This window comes from Sceloporus occidentalis, unplaced genomic scaffold (genome assembly GCF_023333645.1).
Source record: "Sceloporus occidentalis isolate IW3139 unplaced genomic scaffold, rSceOcc1.0.p SCAF_3, whole genome shotgun sequence".
NCBI lineage: Eukaryota > Metazoa > Chordata > Lepidosauria > Squamata > Phrynosomatidae > Sceloporus > Sceloporus occidentalis.
Genome location: NW_028316983.1, coordinates 62,751,832 through 62,768,186, shown reverse-complemented (window position 1 = coordinate 62,768,186; position 16,355 = coordinate 62,751,832). Strand labels below are relative to the sequence as shown.

General features: G+C 42.6%; 1 protein-coding gene across 2 annotated transcripts in view; it reads left to right on the top strand.

The window, feature by feature from the left end:
• BLTP3A (bridge-like lipid transfer protein family member 3A) overlaps nt 1–16,355 on the top strand; it is a 75,754-nt gene that overhangs the window by 44,800 nt on the left and 14,599 nt on the right. For both annotated transcript variants that reach the window (XM_089514689.1, XM_089514688.1), the window contains 5 exons: nt 2,907–3,100; nt 4,568–6,117; nt 7,124–7,320; nt 14,847–14,998; nt 15,115–15,265. In XM_089514689.1, coding sequence (XP_089370815.1) covers nt 2,907–3,100; nt 4,568–6,117; nt 7,124–7,320; nt 14,847–14,998; nt 15,115–15,265 — 2,244 coding nt within the window. The remainder of the gene's footprint in view (nt 1–2,906; nt 3,101–4,567; nt 6,118–7,123; nt 7,321–14,846; nt 14,999–15,114; nt 15,266–16,355) is intronic.

Here is a 16,355-nt window from a genome sequence, read left to right as displayed (position 1 = left end):
CAGTGGGCCTCCCTTCCTCTTCTGTGGCAAAGAGGACTGGCTAACGGGGGTTTTATTCTGTTTGTGTGTAATTGTTTTTAACCCTGATGTATATGTTGTTTGATATTTTGCTGTCAACCGCCCTGATCTATGGAAGGGCGGTATAAAAATAAAAATTTTATTTATTTTTATTTTATTACTAACAATGCTTCCAAGATATTCTCTCTCTCTCTCTCCTTGCAATTTGAAGTGGTTCATACTGTATCTTTCTGTGAATTTGAAATTTGCCCTTAGATGGCCTGGAGTGAGCAGATGAGTCTTGCTAGTACAGCCTCTCTTTTTCTTTATCACATCACTTACCAAACTGCTCTGATCCATGAGAAGAATTGTTGATTGAAAATGACACTGCCTTTTTATATAGGCAAGAGTGAAGTAAAAATGAAGTGTTAATGGTCTGCTGTCCCAAAACAGATTAGATTCAGAAAATGCATGTGAGCAGCACTTTCTTACACTTTCCCAAAGATGATGTAAATCCCCCTGGCAATCCAGGACCCATTTTTTTTGTATGCTGTGCATTGAACTAAGCCTATCACTTTATTTTCTTTAGTGCCTGACAGAAATCTCTGGACGATATCCTATATAATATTTTGTCTTTTCTGGAATCTGTGCTTTCTGAAATTCACTGGGAGTTGTGGAGTTTTAACTCCTTTAAAATTGTTGAGATGATTGCATTCAAAACGTCCTTGGTAGTAAGAAATGTTTGTTGACAAATAGGTGGCCAGAGGGACAGAAAGGTTTGATTCTGCTTGTATCCCACTCTTTCTTTACCCACACTGATTCCTCTCCTCATTACCAATACCCCCTTCCTCACCCTTCTATTTATCCTTGAAGACCCTACCATGGTTGGAGCGAGACATGAGGAATTTGACTGCCTTTCTAATCTTGCAAATCCTCCTTTTTTACCTGCTTTGAAGCTGCAAGAGTGCGATGAGGAATTACCATTGCCCGTTCCACTCCAGAAGCAATATTCTACCTGGAGAACAAAGGATAAAGCATTGGTTCTTCATTACCTCTTTCTCTTCACTTCTCTTTTTACCCAGCTTCCAGTTGCATGTGCATGCATATTTTAGATTTAAATGAATACTAGAATATTTTGCAACCCTTGACGTGCCTTCAGGAGAAACACTCCCTCTTCCATAGGCTTTGTGATTGATAGATCACCCAGAGACAGGGTGTGGAGAGATGTACTCCCACTATTACATTGTTTCCAAGTGCAATGCAGTTTTTTCCCAACAGAAATAATTCCAGCCATTTTTATGAGGGGAAGAACAGACATGTACTGAGACATTTAATCTTGGTGGGGGCTAAACTTTCACCCCTGTGTTGGTAGAAGAAAATGCAGGTATATCTCAGTTAATGAAGTAGATTTGTTTCTAGGTATTATTTCTTTAATGGAAAATTTGGTACCAGATGCAGAATAGCATAGAAAGTATAGTGATAAGAAGCATTTCAACATGTTTCAGCAGGCTTTTTATTCAAAACTAGCAATATGTGCATGTGAAATGAAACAATCAGGTCAGGTAAACCTTGCATAAGTAGACAAAAAAAATTTAAACCTTATAGAGACCACTTATAAGTTTCTTTCAAAAAGCATCTAAGGCTGACTTTTTCTTTCACTAGCCTCCACTTTTTTTTGTGATTTTCACCTTGTTGGCCAAACATATAGCTCAGTTTTTTTAAAACTGTGTATAGGGGAGTAACTAATGAGAGAGACAGGGCTTTCACCAGCATTTTGCCATTCATGCATGCTCAGTAAAGGATTCTGAAGACACTGGTTGTTTACTGAGAGAAGAATCACATCCTTTCCCAACTCAAGCACTATCGCATTGTGTACTGCAACCTGCTACTGAAAGGCTCTATTTAACCAGTCTTCTTTCGCCATCCTTCCAGTGCCACAGAGGGTAAAAAGCTTTCAGCTAGATGGAAGATAGGGAGCAAAAGAAGGGGCAAGACTAACATAAAAAGACTTGGCAGAAAGAAGATTCTTTGTCAGAGGCATTCTTAACTGAAGTATGCCTGTAGTTTTTATTTCCTTGCAGCTGTGACACAGATTTGTTTTCTAAAACTCAGGGGATGCTGAAATTCTCAATGGTTCCCACTATCTGCATAGTTTTTCCCCCTGGACCCTGTTTCTTCAAGCTGAATTGAAGGACTATAGCATTAAAGCTAAAGGGAATAGAGATTTTTCCCTTATAATTTATGGGCTAAAAAGTGTGCTGTGAAACCAAACAGAATAGTAGTTTATGCAATATATGATAGATTTTCACTCTGCAGGAACAATAGGGAACAAGGGGCCTTCCAGCTATCGTTGAAGTGCAGTTCCCATTGGTTCTGGCCAAAAAGAAGATAAGAATTTCAGTCCAACAACATTAGGAAGGCCATGTGTTCTCTGCCTTTGATCAATTCAAAGACATAGCCATGTTAATCAAGATCAGTATGCAAAGTAGACTGAAATCTACGAAACCTTATGCTACCAATTTCGTTCTCTCAGTCTCAAAGATGTTACAGTACTCCTTTGCATCCTTGATCAATGTTTTTCTGGGAAGTTGTTGAAAGTCAGTAAAATGCCTATCTTAAAGAAAGTCAAATTATTTATAAAGAGTAATAAAAATGAACAATATCCATGGGGTTGTCCAGCGTCTAATTTATGTATGTAAATTTGACAAGAATGGTAGGGTAATAGCAATTACAAAATCCATCTAAGATATTTTATTGTAGATTGCTATTGGAGGTACAAAACTGAGCCTAGATGGTATATGGTTGTTAGAAAGATGTAGCTCTGGCCAAGGCACCACATCTCCCCCTGTTTACCTTATGTGGTCCAAACCAGTGGAATGCTAACCTGTACCTTTTCCCCCTTTTTCCAGTCCCGTGCCCAAACCTGTACCTGCAACTGCATGGTTTGATTTTCACCCTGGACACAGGGAGCATGCTTTGGGTGAACTTGTTCTGCCTTGATCTCTATCGCAGCCTACAACATTTCAAAGCTATATACAAGCTGGAGAATTCTGGCAAGAAAGATGAGCATATTGATGTCAGACTAGATGGCTTCATGCTAAAGGTATTTTTGTTTTCTTTTATGCTCTTCTAACAAGGCAAGAAGAAACTCTTGAAATATGGGGAAGCAGGGGAAGACAATGTCTGGCTTCTCTAAAATTGACATTTTGCTTTTGCCCCTTCTCCACATGACATGTGACATCTTTCTTTGGTGCTGGATTGCAATATGTCATAAATGCTCTTAGTTTAAGAAGGAAAAAGAATATATAGCTGTATTGTAATATATTATATTATCAATGGCTAAAGACTTTATTTGTATCATCCCACTGTCAGAAATGTGCTGTTCAGGCAAAACAAAGGGATACTTTCAGATATGTTACCTGGAGTCTATAGAAAGATCTCCACAAAAATATGTATTTGTATCTTTCACTAATTACTTTTATTTTGGTTCAACATTTCTGCCTTAGTTGGGACTAACAATTGGATTTAGACTAGGTGTGGGCAACTGTGGGAAAGAGGTGGAGGCCAAAGTTTCCCCCGCCTAGCCATGCCTGACATAACAGCAGTGTGCCAGAAGTGATGGCATGTCTCTCCCAGTTCTGTTTAGGGGGAACTGAGGGTGGAGAAGGCAAATTGTCAAAAATGTTATTTAATAATGGGGGGAGGGGCTGGGTGCTCATGGGGGGTTGCAGAAGTCTGTTTCAAGGCTTCATTTTTTGCACCTCTGATTCAAAGCAATGATTTCATTTTTATATTAAACGGTCATTGGGATCGTCAGTTCTGCTATCATTGCATTGCCATCAGTGTGAAATTTTCAAAGCCCAATAAGATAAATATAAGCAGGATTCTATGAAAGCCAGCTTCTCCTGACTCTTTGCTGACAATATAGCCCCTTAATTATAAAAAACAAATTTGTGGAGTTTTGAGTATCAGTTTGTGTAGTCTTTTAAAAACTACAGTGAAATTATTTTACCAAGCACTAGTGCATTTCCCATAATAGCAATAGCAAGTACATTTATATACTGCTTATCAGTGAACGTAGCACTCCCTAAGCGGTTTACAATGTGTAAGCTAATTGCCCCCAACAAGCTGGGTACTCATTTTACCAACCTATGAAAGAATAGAAGGCTGGGTGGACCTTGGAGCCCCTGGGATCGAATTCACAACTTTGTGGCTGCAGTATAGGCATTTAACCACTGAATCACCAGGGCTCCCTTAATTTATTGTAACTGCTGTTGCCTTACTGGATAAGACTTTGAACTTAAAAGAATTAGCTCAGTTTCCTGCACAGCCATGAACTTGTTCTATGGTGTCAGGTAAATCACAACTTATCAGTCTCCAATCCCTGTGAGTAATGTGGGTAACTAGCCCTCTCTTTGTTGTTGTGAGAGTAAGTTGGCAAGGTACTATAAAGTATTTTTGGCTAAAAAGAGCTGATATCAGTGATAGTTGTTCATATACAATGCATTGTGGTCTGTCTATGTCAGTCCCTTTTAATGTTTTTACTTCTTTATCTTTGTGATTCCTATAGTTAAACATCCCTGTAGAGAAAAAAGTAGTTGATCACCAGGACCGTCCCAAGTGTCTGTCCATTCGCACATCAGAAATGACAGCTACCAACACCAGGCATGCACCTCACTGCAGCTGTTTGGCTCTCCAGAATTTGTTCCGTCGATTTGCTGCTTCAGAATTCTTCCACTCCAGCTATACCCAGTTTCCTAAATTTCAGGATAATTTCAGCCTTCTTCACACCCTCTTCTTACGGCATGCATACCAAGTAGACACCAAAGCGCAGAAACACACAGACTCTGGCCATTCCTCTGCCAGGTCCTCAGCTTCTGAAGACCTTTGGTCTATTAATTTCACACAGATCTCCCTGGACTTTGAGGGGACCAAAAGCTCAAAGGGCAAAGCTCTTAACTTTATCTACCCATTCCCTCTCTCTGTGTGGGCCTGCCTCCCAAAGAGATGGGAGGAAACTCAGTCATCAATGCTGCAGTTCCCTTCTGCTGCACAAGTTAAAGTCAAGCCTTCTGCTAGTTTTAGTAACCACGCCAAACATCAAGTAATTTCCAGACAGGAGCAGTTCTGCCAAAGATCAAAGACTGAGCAGGACTTGAAAAGTATCTACCTCACTCCAGAGGCAAAGGATGTGTTAGAAGAAGACTATTGTGATGTTAATGGCAAAGGAAGTGATGAAGATGTTGAAGTGTCTGCTGATGTCCATGTCCTTCTGTATTCAAGTGCACATGTGAAAGTGAGACTCAATCACTACCAGTATTTGATGCTACTTAGGATGAAGGAAGTCCTGCAGACCTTTCAAGAACAATTGACTCAAGACACTCAGGAAATAATTGGGTCTACTCTAGATTCTATGACCGCTTGTATGGGCATCATGTTCAACAGCACTGAGGTGGCCTTGCTAATGCATCCTACTCCAGGCTCTGCACTGGAACCTAGATCTATGGACTCAGATACTACAAGTCTAATAGAATCAGAACTCTCCCCTTCAGATAGCAGGGAAGGACTGGCTGCTGAAGGCAGGGAAATGAAATCAGATGCTTCCTCAGATAAGGAAAATGGCAGCCCCACAAAAGTACTAGAGGATAGTGGAATTGAGAATACAGATACCAGTATAAATGCTTTGCAAGATGGCATGCTAAAATCCCAGAGCGATGGGTCCCTGGTAGAGGAAGAATTTCATAGCCAAACAACTGGAGAAAGAGGCCCTATAGAAGAAGCCCACGAAGCAGAAGAAATCCTTGATACCGAGAGAAAGAGTGAGTCTACTAGCCTTTCTCAGATTCCTCAGATTGTTCCTTCCAGTCCATCTTCCATTGTAGATCCTCTTGGTGGTGTACAAGTATCTCTCAATGGTCAAGAAGAGGTGATCCCTTTGAAAAACATGGAGATGGAGTTATCTAGTGCATTGCATATAACAAAGGGTGCCACCAAGGAAGCATTGCATGTGACCATGGACCTCACCAAAGAAGCCATGTCCATGACAAAAGATGCTTTCAGCTTGAGCAAGGAAAAGATGGCTTCTACTGTTCAGAAAATGCTATTCCATCCCCAAACCAAGTGAGCAATTTTCAGAAATATACATGGCAGGATTATAACACAGATGAACACAACAGTGATAATTATTTACTGTCATCTCTTTATTACAAGTTATTTAGACTGATTTTCTAGTCAATTTTTTGGATATTGCTTTATAGGAAGTGGCTTAAATGTCATTTAAATTAAGTTTTATTTTGCTGGGTGTTGAACTCAAAGGTCCAATGTGTGTCATACATCTGTTCAAAGATTGGTGTTCTCTGAAGATAGAAGAGCATTTTTGTTGATACATTTGACTGCAGCTTTAACCATAGATTTATAGATGAGGATGCAAGTGATCATGACAGCCTAATAAGACAGGCATTCAGAAATTTGGGAAGCAATTGATAAAATGTACATTTAGCAATGTGGGAAGCAAGTGAAGAGGACACTGGATTCACTGAAAAAGGGGAGGATTTATATCTAGAGAGAGATGTGGAATATTCCTTTTTTGCACTCTACCTCCAAGAACTCCCAGGCTAGTGTGGCCATTGGCCATGTTTAGGTGGGGGGAGAGCTGGGAATTGTAGTCCAAGGTCTGATTTTTGTTGTTAGTCAGAGTAGACCCACTGAATCAATGAAATTTACATAAGTGCTGTTTTATGAAGTTATTATTGATTCACTGCCAAGTTACTTCTGATTCATTGAGTCTCCTCTAGTTAGGATTAACAATAGGATTCAGGCTAAAAAACGTTACTGAAAGGTACATTTTTTATTTTCAGGTTAGCATGTTGTTACCAGTTAAGTATTTATGGGGGAATAATGTGCAAGGTTGAAGGGAGAGGGGAAATATGCTTATCACAGTGGCTTAGGTTTCATTGACAGAGAAACAGTGGAGGTGTTGGGGACAGAGTAATAAAAATTCTTGCATGCACATGCACTCCCTGTGATATATAAACCCTATGAATTTGCACCTCACTTAAACCTTTTAAAATTATAATCTGGATTATTTGCACAGTTTGTTTTGATCTGTTATGATGCTTGTTGGTAGGGAGCCTGCACCAAAGGATGACGAAGGTTCACTGACTCCAGCTGGAGGAAATAGTGGACGCATGCGCATATTTTCCATGAAGAGGACTGCCTCCCAACATTCATTTGATACCAGCTCATTAGATGGCAGTGGTCTTGAAGACAGGCTGTCTGTGGACAGTGATGGCAGTGATGGCTTTGTGATGCTTATGGAATCTGGTAAGAAGAACTCAGTTATACTTGCTTATACATTATAAATTAATCAAGTAAATAATCATATACTTCACTGGCATGAAAAAGTGATACAGGTTTTGTCAAAATATAAGTAACGCAACGTAGATCATAAGGAGTCTTGATTAAGTAAAATAAAGTGACGCAAAATTAAGTAAAGCTTATTCAGTTTGCACTAGTGTAGTAAAAACTAGTTTTCTGACAGTAATTGTTGGTTGTGCAGAGTGTGAGAAAAAGAGCACTATATAAAAATGGCTGTCACCTCTCTACAAGCCTCTTCTGACCATTTGCTGAATTTTTATGATGTCTTAAAGGTTTTGTTTTTTAAAAACATTCTAATTGGTGGGGGAAACTGGAATGGAATGCTAGGATTAAGTGGAGCTAATGGAAAAGGAGATGGGAGAGAATGAGGAAAAGGAGCCAATGGAAAAAATGGTCATGGAAAGCCTAATACAAAATCTTGGACTGTGAATTGTTCGTAAGGAAAATAAATAAGGAAGTTGTAATAAAAGATAGTTAAAGCTCTTGTGTTGACATGCTGAAGTAAATTCCATCTTTAATAGCAGGACTCTAGTCATATTTTTTTCATAGAAGCTGCAAGACTCTCTTTATGCTAATGATTCTTTCCATATGAAACAGGCTGAAGCAAAGCATCCCCTAACGTGAAGGTTTTCAAATATTTATGTGTAGCTTTTTGTATTTTTGAAATACATAGGAGCCACATTTAAGGATTCTCTGTTCTCAGAGGCCTGTTTCTATTCCCGTAGCCCTTCTTTTCCAGTGAGTAATTAGCATGACATATGCTACAGATGAGAGCAGTGGGAGTTCTATCTGAATAGAAAAGTTTGCAGGCAGCCATTAAATCCAGTCCTACCGCCTGTTGCACAAGTTTGGGTATTACCAAATTCCTCCCCCCAGCCCTTGTCTTTTCAATTCTGATTTTGATTATGATGGGGAGGTTTCTCTGTCATTCTATGTCACCCCCTCTGTTTTATTGATTTAAATAGTTAATTAAGTGGTGTGTTCTCTTTGCCTCAGTTCAACATTGGCGATAAACTCAAACCATGTTTACTAGGATGAGCACTTTAAAATCTTTAATTCGAGCTTAGAACCATTTGACAAAGTGTATTCTTGAATTTTTTTTACTATTGTTTCAATTCAGTTCTGGATTCTTTTAGTTTTGACTGAAGCAACTATAGGACCATAGCATTAATCCCATGCAAGCAAAATTATGCTCAAAAATTCTTCAGTGTACACTCCTGTCATACATGGAGAGAGAAATCCTAGAGTTGCAGGCAGGGTTCAGAAAAGGAAGAGGCACTAGGGATTACATTGCAAACATATGAAGGTTAATGTAGCAAACCAAGGAATTCCAGAAGAAAGCTAACATGTGCTTTACAAACTGTAGCAAAGAACAAAAAGGTTCTTAAAGACATGGGCGTGCCATTTCTTTAAGAATGCTCTTAAAGATATGGGAGTGCCACTGCTTCTGATAGTCCTAATGAAAAATCTGGATTTAGGACAAAAGATTAGAACAGAATATGGAGAAACATAATGGTTCCCAATTGGCAAGGGGGTCAAGCAAGGCTGCATTCTGTCACCGTATTAGTTCAACTTGTATAATAATAATAATAATAAAATTTTTATTTATAGGCCGCCCTTCCTTCGATCAGGGCGGCTTACAGCAATAAAACATACAATTTAAATACATTTCAATAAAAATAATACACAAACATATACCCAACAATAAAAAGCCCCATAGCCCAACCTCTTGGCCACGAAAGAGGAGGGAGGCCCACAGGATATCTATTCGGGGAATGCCTGTTGGAAGGTTTTAAGGTCCTTCCTAAATTGGGCCAGGGTGGTAGACGAGCGGAGCTCTATGGGCAGCGCGTTCCAAAGGGCTGGGGCAGCTGTGGTAAACGTCCTCCGCGAAGTGGAGACTAACCTTGCCCCAGGCACCTTCAGTAGCTGCTGCCCAGACGTTCTGAGGGTGCGAGGCGGAATGTACGAGGAGAGGCGGTCCTTTAGGTATCCTGGGCCCAAGCCATTTAGGGCTTTATAGGTAATTACCAACACCTTATATTGAGCTCGGAAGCAAATGGGCAGCCAATGGAGGCCTCTTAAAACCGGTGTTATATGGCTGGTCCTGGGAGCACCAGTGACCAGCCGGGCCGCCATATTCTGCACCATTTGCAGCTTCCAAGTTTGGTATAAGGGTTGCCCCATGTAGAGTGCATTGCAGAAATCCAGTCTCGAAGTTACCAGAGCATGTACGACAGTTTCTAGGTCCCTCTGGGCCAGGTATGGGCGCAGCTGGCGAATCAGCCGAAGCTGATAACAGGTGCTCTTGACCGTCGCATTCACCTGAGCCGTCAGGTGAAGCGACGAGTCAAGAAGCACTCCCAGACTGCGCACTGAGTCCTTCACAGGGAGCGTGACCCCATTCAGGACAGGTGGAACCACCGCCATTCCTGGACCAGGAGAACCTATCACTAGTACCTCCGTTTTCTCTGGATTCAGCTTGAGTCGGTTTTCCCTCATCCAGCCCATTACTGACTCTAGGCAGGCCACGAGAGGAGAGACGCCATCCCCAGTCACTGCATCAGTCGGAGACATAGAGAAGATTATTTGGGTGTCATCAGCGTACTGATAACCCCGCGCCCCATGTCTCCGGATGATCTCTCCCAGCGGTTTCATGTAAATGTTAAATAGCATGGGAGACAAAATGGCCCCTTGAGGGACCCCAGTTTTAAGGGGCCTCTCATCGGAGCACACGTCTCCCAGCTGCACCATCTGGGACCTCCCGGAGAGGTAGGAGCGGAACCACTGGAGCGCAGTGCCCCCGATTCCCACCTCTGCCAGGCGTCCCAGAAGGATACCATGGTCTATGGTCTATGCAGAACATATAATAAGAAAAGCAGATTTAGATTCAGAAGAAGTGACGATAGTAGCAGGGAACATCCACAATCTAAGATATGTGGACAATGCTATACTACAGTCCGCTCTTGATATCTGCGGACTTGCTATCCGTGGATGTGAGCATCCGCGGATGACAAGCCCAAATTGAGGCAGCACTGGCGACGGAGGAAGAGGAGGCAGGAGGAAGAGGAGGAGGTAGAAGAAGCGATGGTGGCAGCTCCATACCTCCAACTGCCCACCTGCTCCCGGTGAGAGGAGGGAAGGAGGGAGAAAGAGGAGGCAGGAGGAGGTGGCAGCAGCAGCAGTGATCACATACCACCAGCTGCTGGCTTGCCCACCGGTGAGAGCTGGGAGGGAGGGAGGAGAAAGCAACAGCCAGTAGCCCCATGCCTCTAGCTGCCCATCTGCCATTGTTGAGAGCAGGGAGGGATGAAATGGATGTGGGAGGAGGAAGTGGCAGTGGCCTCCTGGCACGCACATGTGTCAAGTAAGAGAGGAAAAAAGGTATCCCCGCGTGAGGGCCAGTGAAGTCCCATTGTTCCCAGTGGTGGTATGGCCACGTGGCCACATCACCGTTGGGGACAATGGGACTTGAGTATCTGTGGATTTTGGTATCTGTGGGGGGCCCCTCTGAAATGGATCCCCTCAGATTCCAAGGGCCAACTGTACTAGCGGAAAACATCACAGACTTGGAAAATTGACTAAGGAAGTTCAAAGATGAAGGTTGAAAGGCAAGCTACTGAACATGAATAAAACAAAAATAATGTCCATGGGAGAAATACATAAATTCAATCCAGACAATGAGGAAATTGAAATAGTTAAAGAGTTCCCATAGCTAGGATCAAACATTGATCAGAATGGTGACTGCAGTCAAGAAATCAGAAGAAGATTAAGAATGGGAAGGGCAACTATGAAAGAACTAGTCAAGATCCTAAAGGGCAAAGATACACAACTGTGCACTAAAGTTAGAATTGTCCAAGCCATTGTTTTCCCCACCCCCATGTATAGATGTGAGAGCTGGACAGTGAAAAAAGTAAATAATAATAATAAAAAAACAACTCATTTGAGGTGTGGTGCTGGAGGAGATTGTGGATAGCCAAAAAGACAAACAAATGGGTCCTTGAAGAGATCAAGCCTGAAATCTCCTTTGAAGCTAAGATTATCATATTTTGGCCACATCATGAGAAGGAATAATAATAATAATAATAATAATAATAATAATAATAATAATATAGTTTATTTATACCTACCGCCTCTCCCACGGATTGAGGTGGGATTACAACCTTAGGACACTTAGTACAATTTACAATCAATACAACAATAAAATACAAACGCTGAATTTACCAAGGATTCCTATTAGTTCTCTAAAAATTACAATTCGTCCATTAGCCAACAATCAGAGTCAAGGAAGAGCAGTCATAACCTTTTTATATGGAATTCAGTGGATAAGCCCTCCGGAAGAGATCCGTTTTGAGTGCCTTCTAAAAGGCCTCTAAGGTAGTAATGAGATGGATCTCTTCCGGTACGTCATTCCATAATATTGGGGCTGCAGCAGTGAATGCCTTATGTGAAGTTGTCATTAACCTGGTATAATAATATTCTAGTAAGAACTTCCCAGATGTTCTTAGAGTGCAGGGCAGATTATGTAGGGAGATGCACTCCCACAAGTAACTCGGGCCCGAGCCATTTGGGCTTTAAAGGTAATAACCAACACCTTGTATTGCACCTGGAAGCTAATTGGCAGCCAGTGAAGAGATTTCAGTATTGGTGTTATATGGTCAAACCTAGATGTTCTGGTGACCAATCTGGCTGCTACATTTTGAACCAATTGAAGCTTCCAAATTTGGTACAATGGTAGCCCCAAGTAGAGCACATTGCAGAAATCTAACCAAGAGATTACCAGTGCAAGTACTACTGCTTCAAGGTCCTTTTGGTCCAGGTAGGGACGCAGTTGGCGTATCAACCGAAGCTGATACCAAGCACCCTTGGCCGTCATATCTATTTGGGATGTCAATTGTAAGGACGGATCCAGGAGTACTCCCAAACTGCGAATCTCGTCCTTTAGGCAAAGTGTGACCCCATCCAGGACTGGGTGACAAAACTCCATCCCTGGACTTGGGGTATCTGTCGCGAGTACCTCCATTTTCTTTGGATTCAGTCTGAGTTTGTTTTCCCTCATCCAGCCCATTACCGATCCAAGACAGGCATCCAGAGGAAAGATGCCATCCCTAGTCACTGCAATAGTCAGGGACATAGAGAAATAAATTTGCGTGTCATCAGCGTACTGATGACACCGCACCCCATGTCTCCAGATGATCTCTCCCAGCAGTTTCATGTAAATGTTGAAAAGCATGGGGGACAGAATGGCGCCCTGAGGGACGCCAGATGTCCGCTCTCTCTTGGAAGAGCAGCTGTTCCCCCAGCATCACCATCTGGAATCTGCCTGAGAGGTAGGAATGGAACCACTGGAGCGCAGTGCCTCCAATACCAAACTCCCTCAGGCGTTCCAGAAGGATACCATGGTCTATGGTATCAAATGTCACTGAGTTGTCCAAGAGCATCAGCAGGGTCACACTTCCCCTGTCGATACCCAGACGGAGATCATCGACTAAGATGACTATGGCGGTCTCAACCCCGTATCCTGCCGTGAAACCAGTTTGAAATGGGTCTAGATAATCGGCTTCATCCAAGACAGCTTGGAGCTGGAAGGCGACTGCCCTCTCGATCACCTTGCCCAAAAATAGTAAAAGAGAGACCGGTCTATAATTGTTTCTCACCAGGGGATCCAAGGAGGGTTTTTTCAAAAGCGGTCTAACGACTGCTTGCTTTAATTGTGATGGAAATCTTCCCTCCCTGAGGGACGCATTGATTATAGATTGTAGTAATGGTTTTGCTGCATCCTCTCCCTGGGCGGTCAACCATGATGGGCAAGGATCGAGAGGGCACATCGTCCTCCTGACACATCCAAGGCGCGTTCCAGACGCGCGCAAAGTACGTACTAGGTACGTACTAGGGTTAGGAAAGGGTGTTCTTTCCGGACGCCCTAACCCTAGTACGTATCTAGTACGTACAAAATGGCGGCGCCCATTCTACATGGGCACCGCCATTGGGACATCACGGCCATGCCGCCTCCAAACGGAGCAGTGCAGAAGTGACATGCTGGCACTGTGCAAGGATGCCTGGGGCGCCCTTTCCGCAGCGCCGGAAGGAACTCCGAAACGGAGCTCCTTCCAGCTTTGCGTCACTGGGTACAGCCTTTAGACAGCTGCGCTAGCTACACAAAGCAGAAAGGGGCCAAGCGGCCCCTTTCTTTTTGTCCCCGCCACCATCAGGTGTCCTTGGGGCATGAAGCCCCAAGGACACCCCTTTCCAGGCTGTAGGGAAGCGGCCTTTTGCCACTTCTCTGCAGCCTGGGTAGCGGCGGATCGGGGCCTCAGAGGCTGCCGCTGTGGCAGCTGAGGCCCCAATCTGGCAGGGAAAGGGGCGGGAACAGGCCACTCCAAAGGGGCGGTCTGTAAACCGCCCAAGAATCTTGCCCACTTCATCAGTATGTACAAACTCAAAATGATCCAGTCTACAAGGTCCACAGAGTCACTGGTCTCTTCCCATCTCTGCTATAATGCTGGCATCCAGATCAGCCCTTATCCAAGAGATTTTATCCACGAAGAAGTTATTAAAAGCATCACAGCAGGCTTTAGTTGGTTCAAATAATATGTTTAGGGTGGGAGACCGTTGAGTTAGCTCTTTGACCACCCTAAACCGCTCTGCTGGACGATACTCAGCGGATCCAATACGTGCAGCATAGAAGGAATTCTTTGCTGCATCTATTGCCACTCCATAGGACTTCAATAGGATCTCATGGAGTGCCTTGTTGGATAAACATTGATGTTTCCGCCAGCGGTGCTCTAGTTGTTGCACAGTCCGCTTCATTTTATGAAGATCTTCAGTGTACCCTGGTTTTTTATTAGGAGCTGGCTGGAAAGGACACTCAGGAGCCCTGGTAAGATTGTTATTCCAGGTATCAACCAAGGCATCATAGAAAACATCATAGCAAAAGACAATAATGCTAGAAAAGGTTGAAGGTCGTCGAAAGAGAGGAAGACTACAGGCCCTATGGATAGACTCAATCAAGGAAGTCACAGGACTCTGTTTACAGGACCTAAGGAGAGCAGCGGGGGTCATGAGTTGGGGCCAACTTGAGGGCAGTTAATAACAACAGCAAACAGAATTCTTAAACATTGGGGCATATTTGTATTATTCACACAAAAGCATCTTTCAGTTCCATTTTCCCAATATACTTATGTTTAAAAGTCACCGTTTTCCTGGTGGCAAGATGACAGGAGCAGGGATTCTAGGAAATTTATATTAGGAGTGATATTGAGAGGGTGACTCAAAGGGATTTTAAGGCAGACAATATGTTCAAGAACCTACAGAAATATTGCATTAGTTGTAAAATTAATTCATTTTCTAACAATGTAATTATGTCAGATGTTTTTGGATTCTACCAACTCGGTCCATGCTAGAAGAATAGTAGAAAAGTTGATATCAATGCCTCTTAAGTACTGCTTCTTAACTCTTTAATTTCTTTTCAGAGCCTAGCATGGATCCTTTTACACCAGGACATCTTCCCCAAGCCCTCAGTAACTCAGATATCCGAGCAAGCCCAATAGCAGATGAGGAAGGAGGATCAACATATATCAACAGCTCAGCTTCTCTGAGTGGGCAGGACTCCAGTCCCCAGCTGGTCAGCAATTCCTCTTAGCTCCTGATCCCCATACTTTTTACTGTTGTTTCTGGAAGAACTTTGGGGAAAAGTGACTATGATGTAACACCCATTTTTGCTATGGGTTTTTGTTTCAGGTATCCATCTTGTTGCTGAAAATGAATGAAGTAAACTGTGTGATAGAAACAAAAGGAGAAGACATGGCACTTGCCCTTCAGGTTACACAGCTAAACCCTGAACACCTAGGAAATATAAATATGTGGCAGTTTCTGCAAGGTGACTTCCCAGGTATGTTATTAGGCAGTAGGACATTGGCTACAATTTAGCAGCTCCTGTGATTTGTATAGGCAAAGGCGCTTTGTAGGCATAATAAATGTAAACCACTGTGAATCCCAGTTTTTGGTAAAAGGTGGGGTATAAAATAACAGTGATCTGGAAATCTTTTTTTGTGGAATTTTTCCCTTCATAGGAAAAAAAAAAACCAGATGAAATTTAGTTTTGAGTTAGCAAAACAGCAGAGGGTGAGGAAAAAGTTGGAGAGGCAAAAGCCAACACAGTGTGAACCGTAGTTACTTAGTGCAACAGAATATACCATCTGTCTCTTCTACCCTAAAATGCCTCTGAGCAGATTGTGATGACATAAAGCGGGAGTTGTTCTCCTCCCAGTTCCACTGCTCACAGTGCTGGCTTCTGCCCATCTGCACACACACCCCCCCCCGCGTAATAATGGCAGTATGGAATATAGATGTACAATTTGGTTTTATTTTTTAAAGTCTAGGTTTTGTGATGGGTATGCACAAGTGAAGCTTATCAAAACTGATGTTTTGTTCACTATTTGCTGCTTCTGTCTACCAGCTGAAGGCATGCAATTAATTGTATGGTGTCATGTGAAAATGGAAGGTCGAGTAAATGTAGGGTAAGGGAGAAAGAGGGCTGCAAAAATACAATGGTAAAGAGAAATACTGAGAGGTATGCTAGAAATCCTGAATCCATAATTCTCTGCATGTTAGACTGGGTTTTGATTTTGATTAATGAAGGAAGAGGGAATTATAATGTGTGGGTGTTGTGGCATAGGTCCTTCTGGCTCTGCTGGCAGCCTAATTATATCAGCAATGGCAAAGGTGACGATTATGAAAAAAAAGGTGGCAGGGAGGAAAGGAAGAAAAAAGGAGTATCAGGGGTGAGGCAGCGGTGGCTTAGTGCTGAAGACAGTGACTCTGATGATTGCAAAGTTGGCATATTGGCAGTTCAAAACCAAAGCACTGCATGATAGAGTGAACTCACGTCACTAGTCCCAGCTTTTGCCAACCTAACAGTTCAAAAGCATGTAAAAGTCCAAGTAGATAAATAGGTACCACTTTGGTGGGAAGGTAGTGTT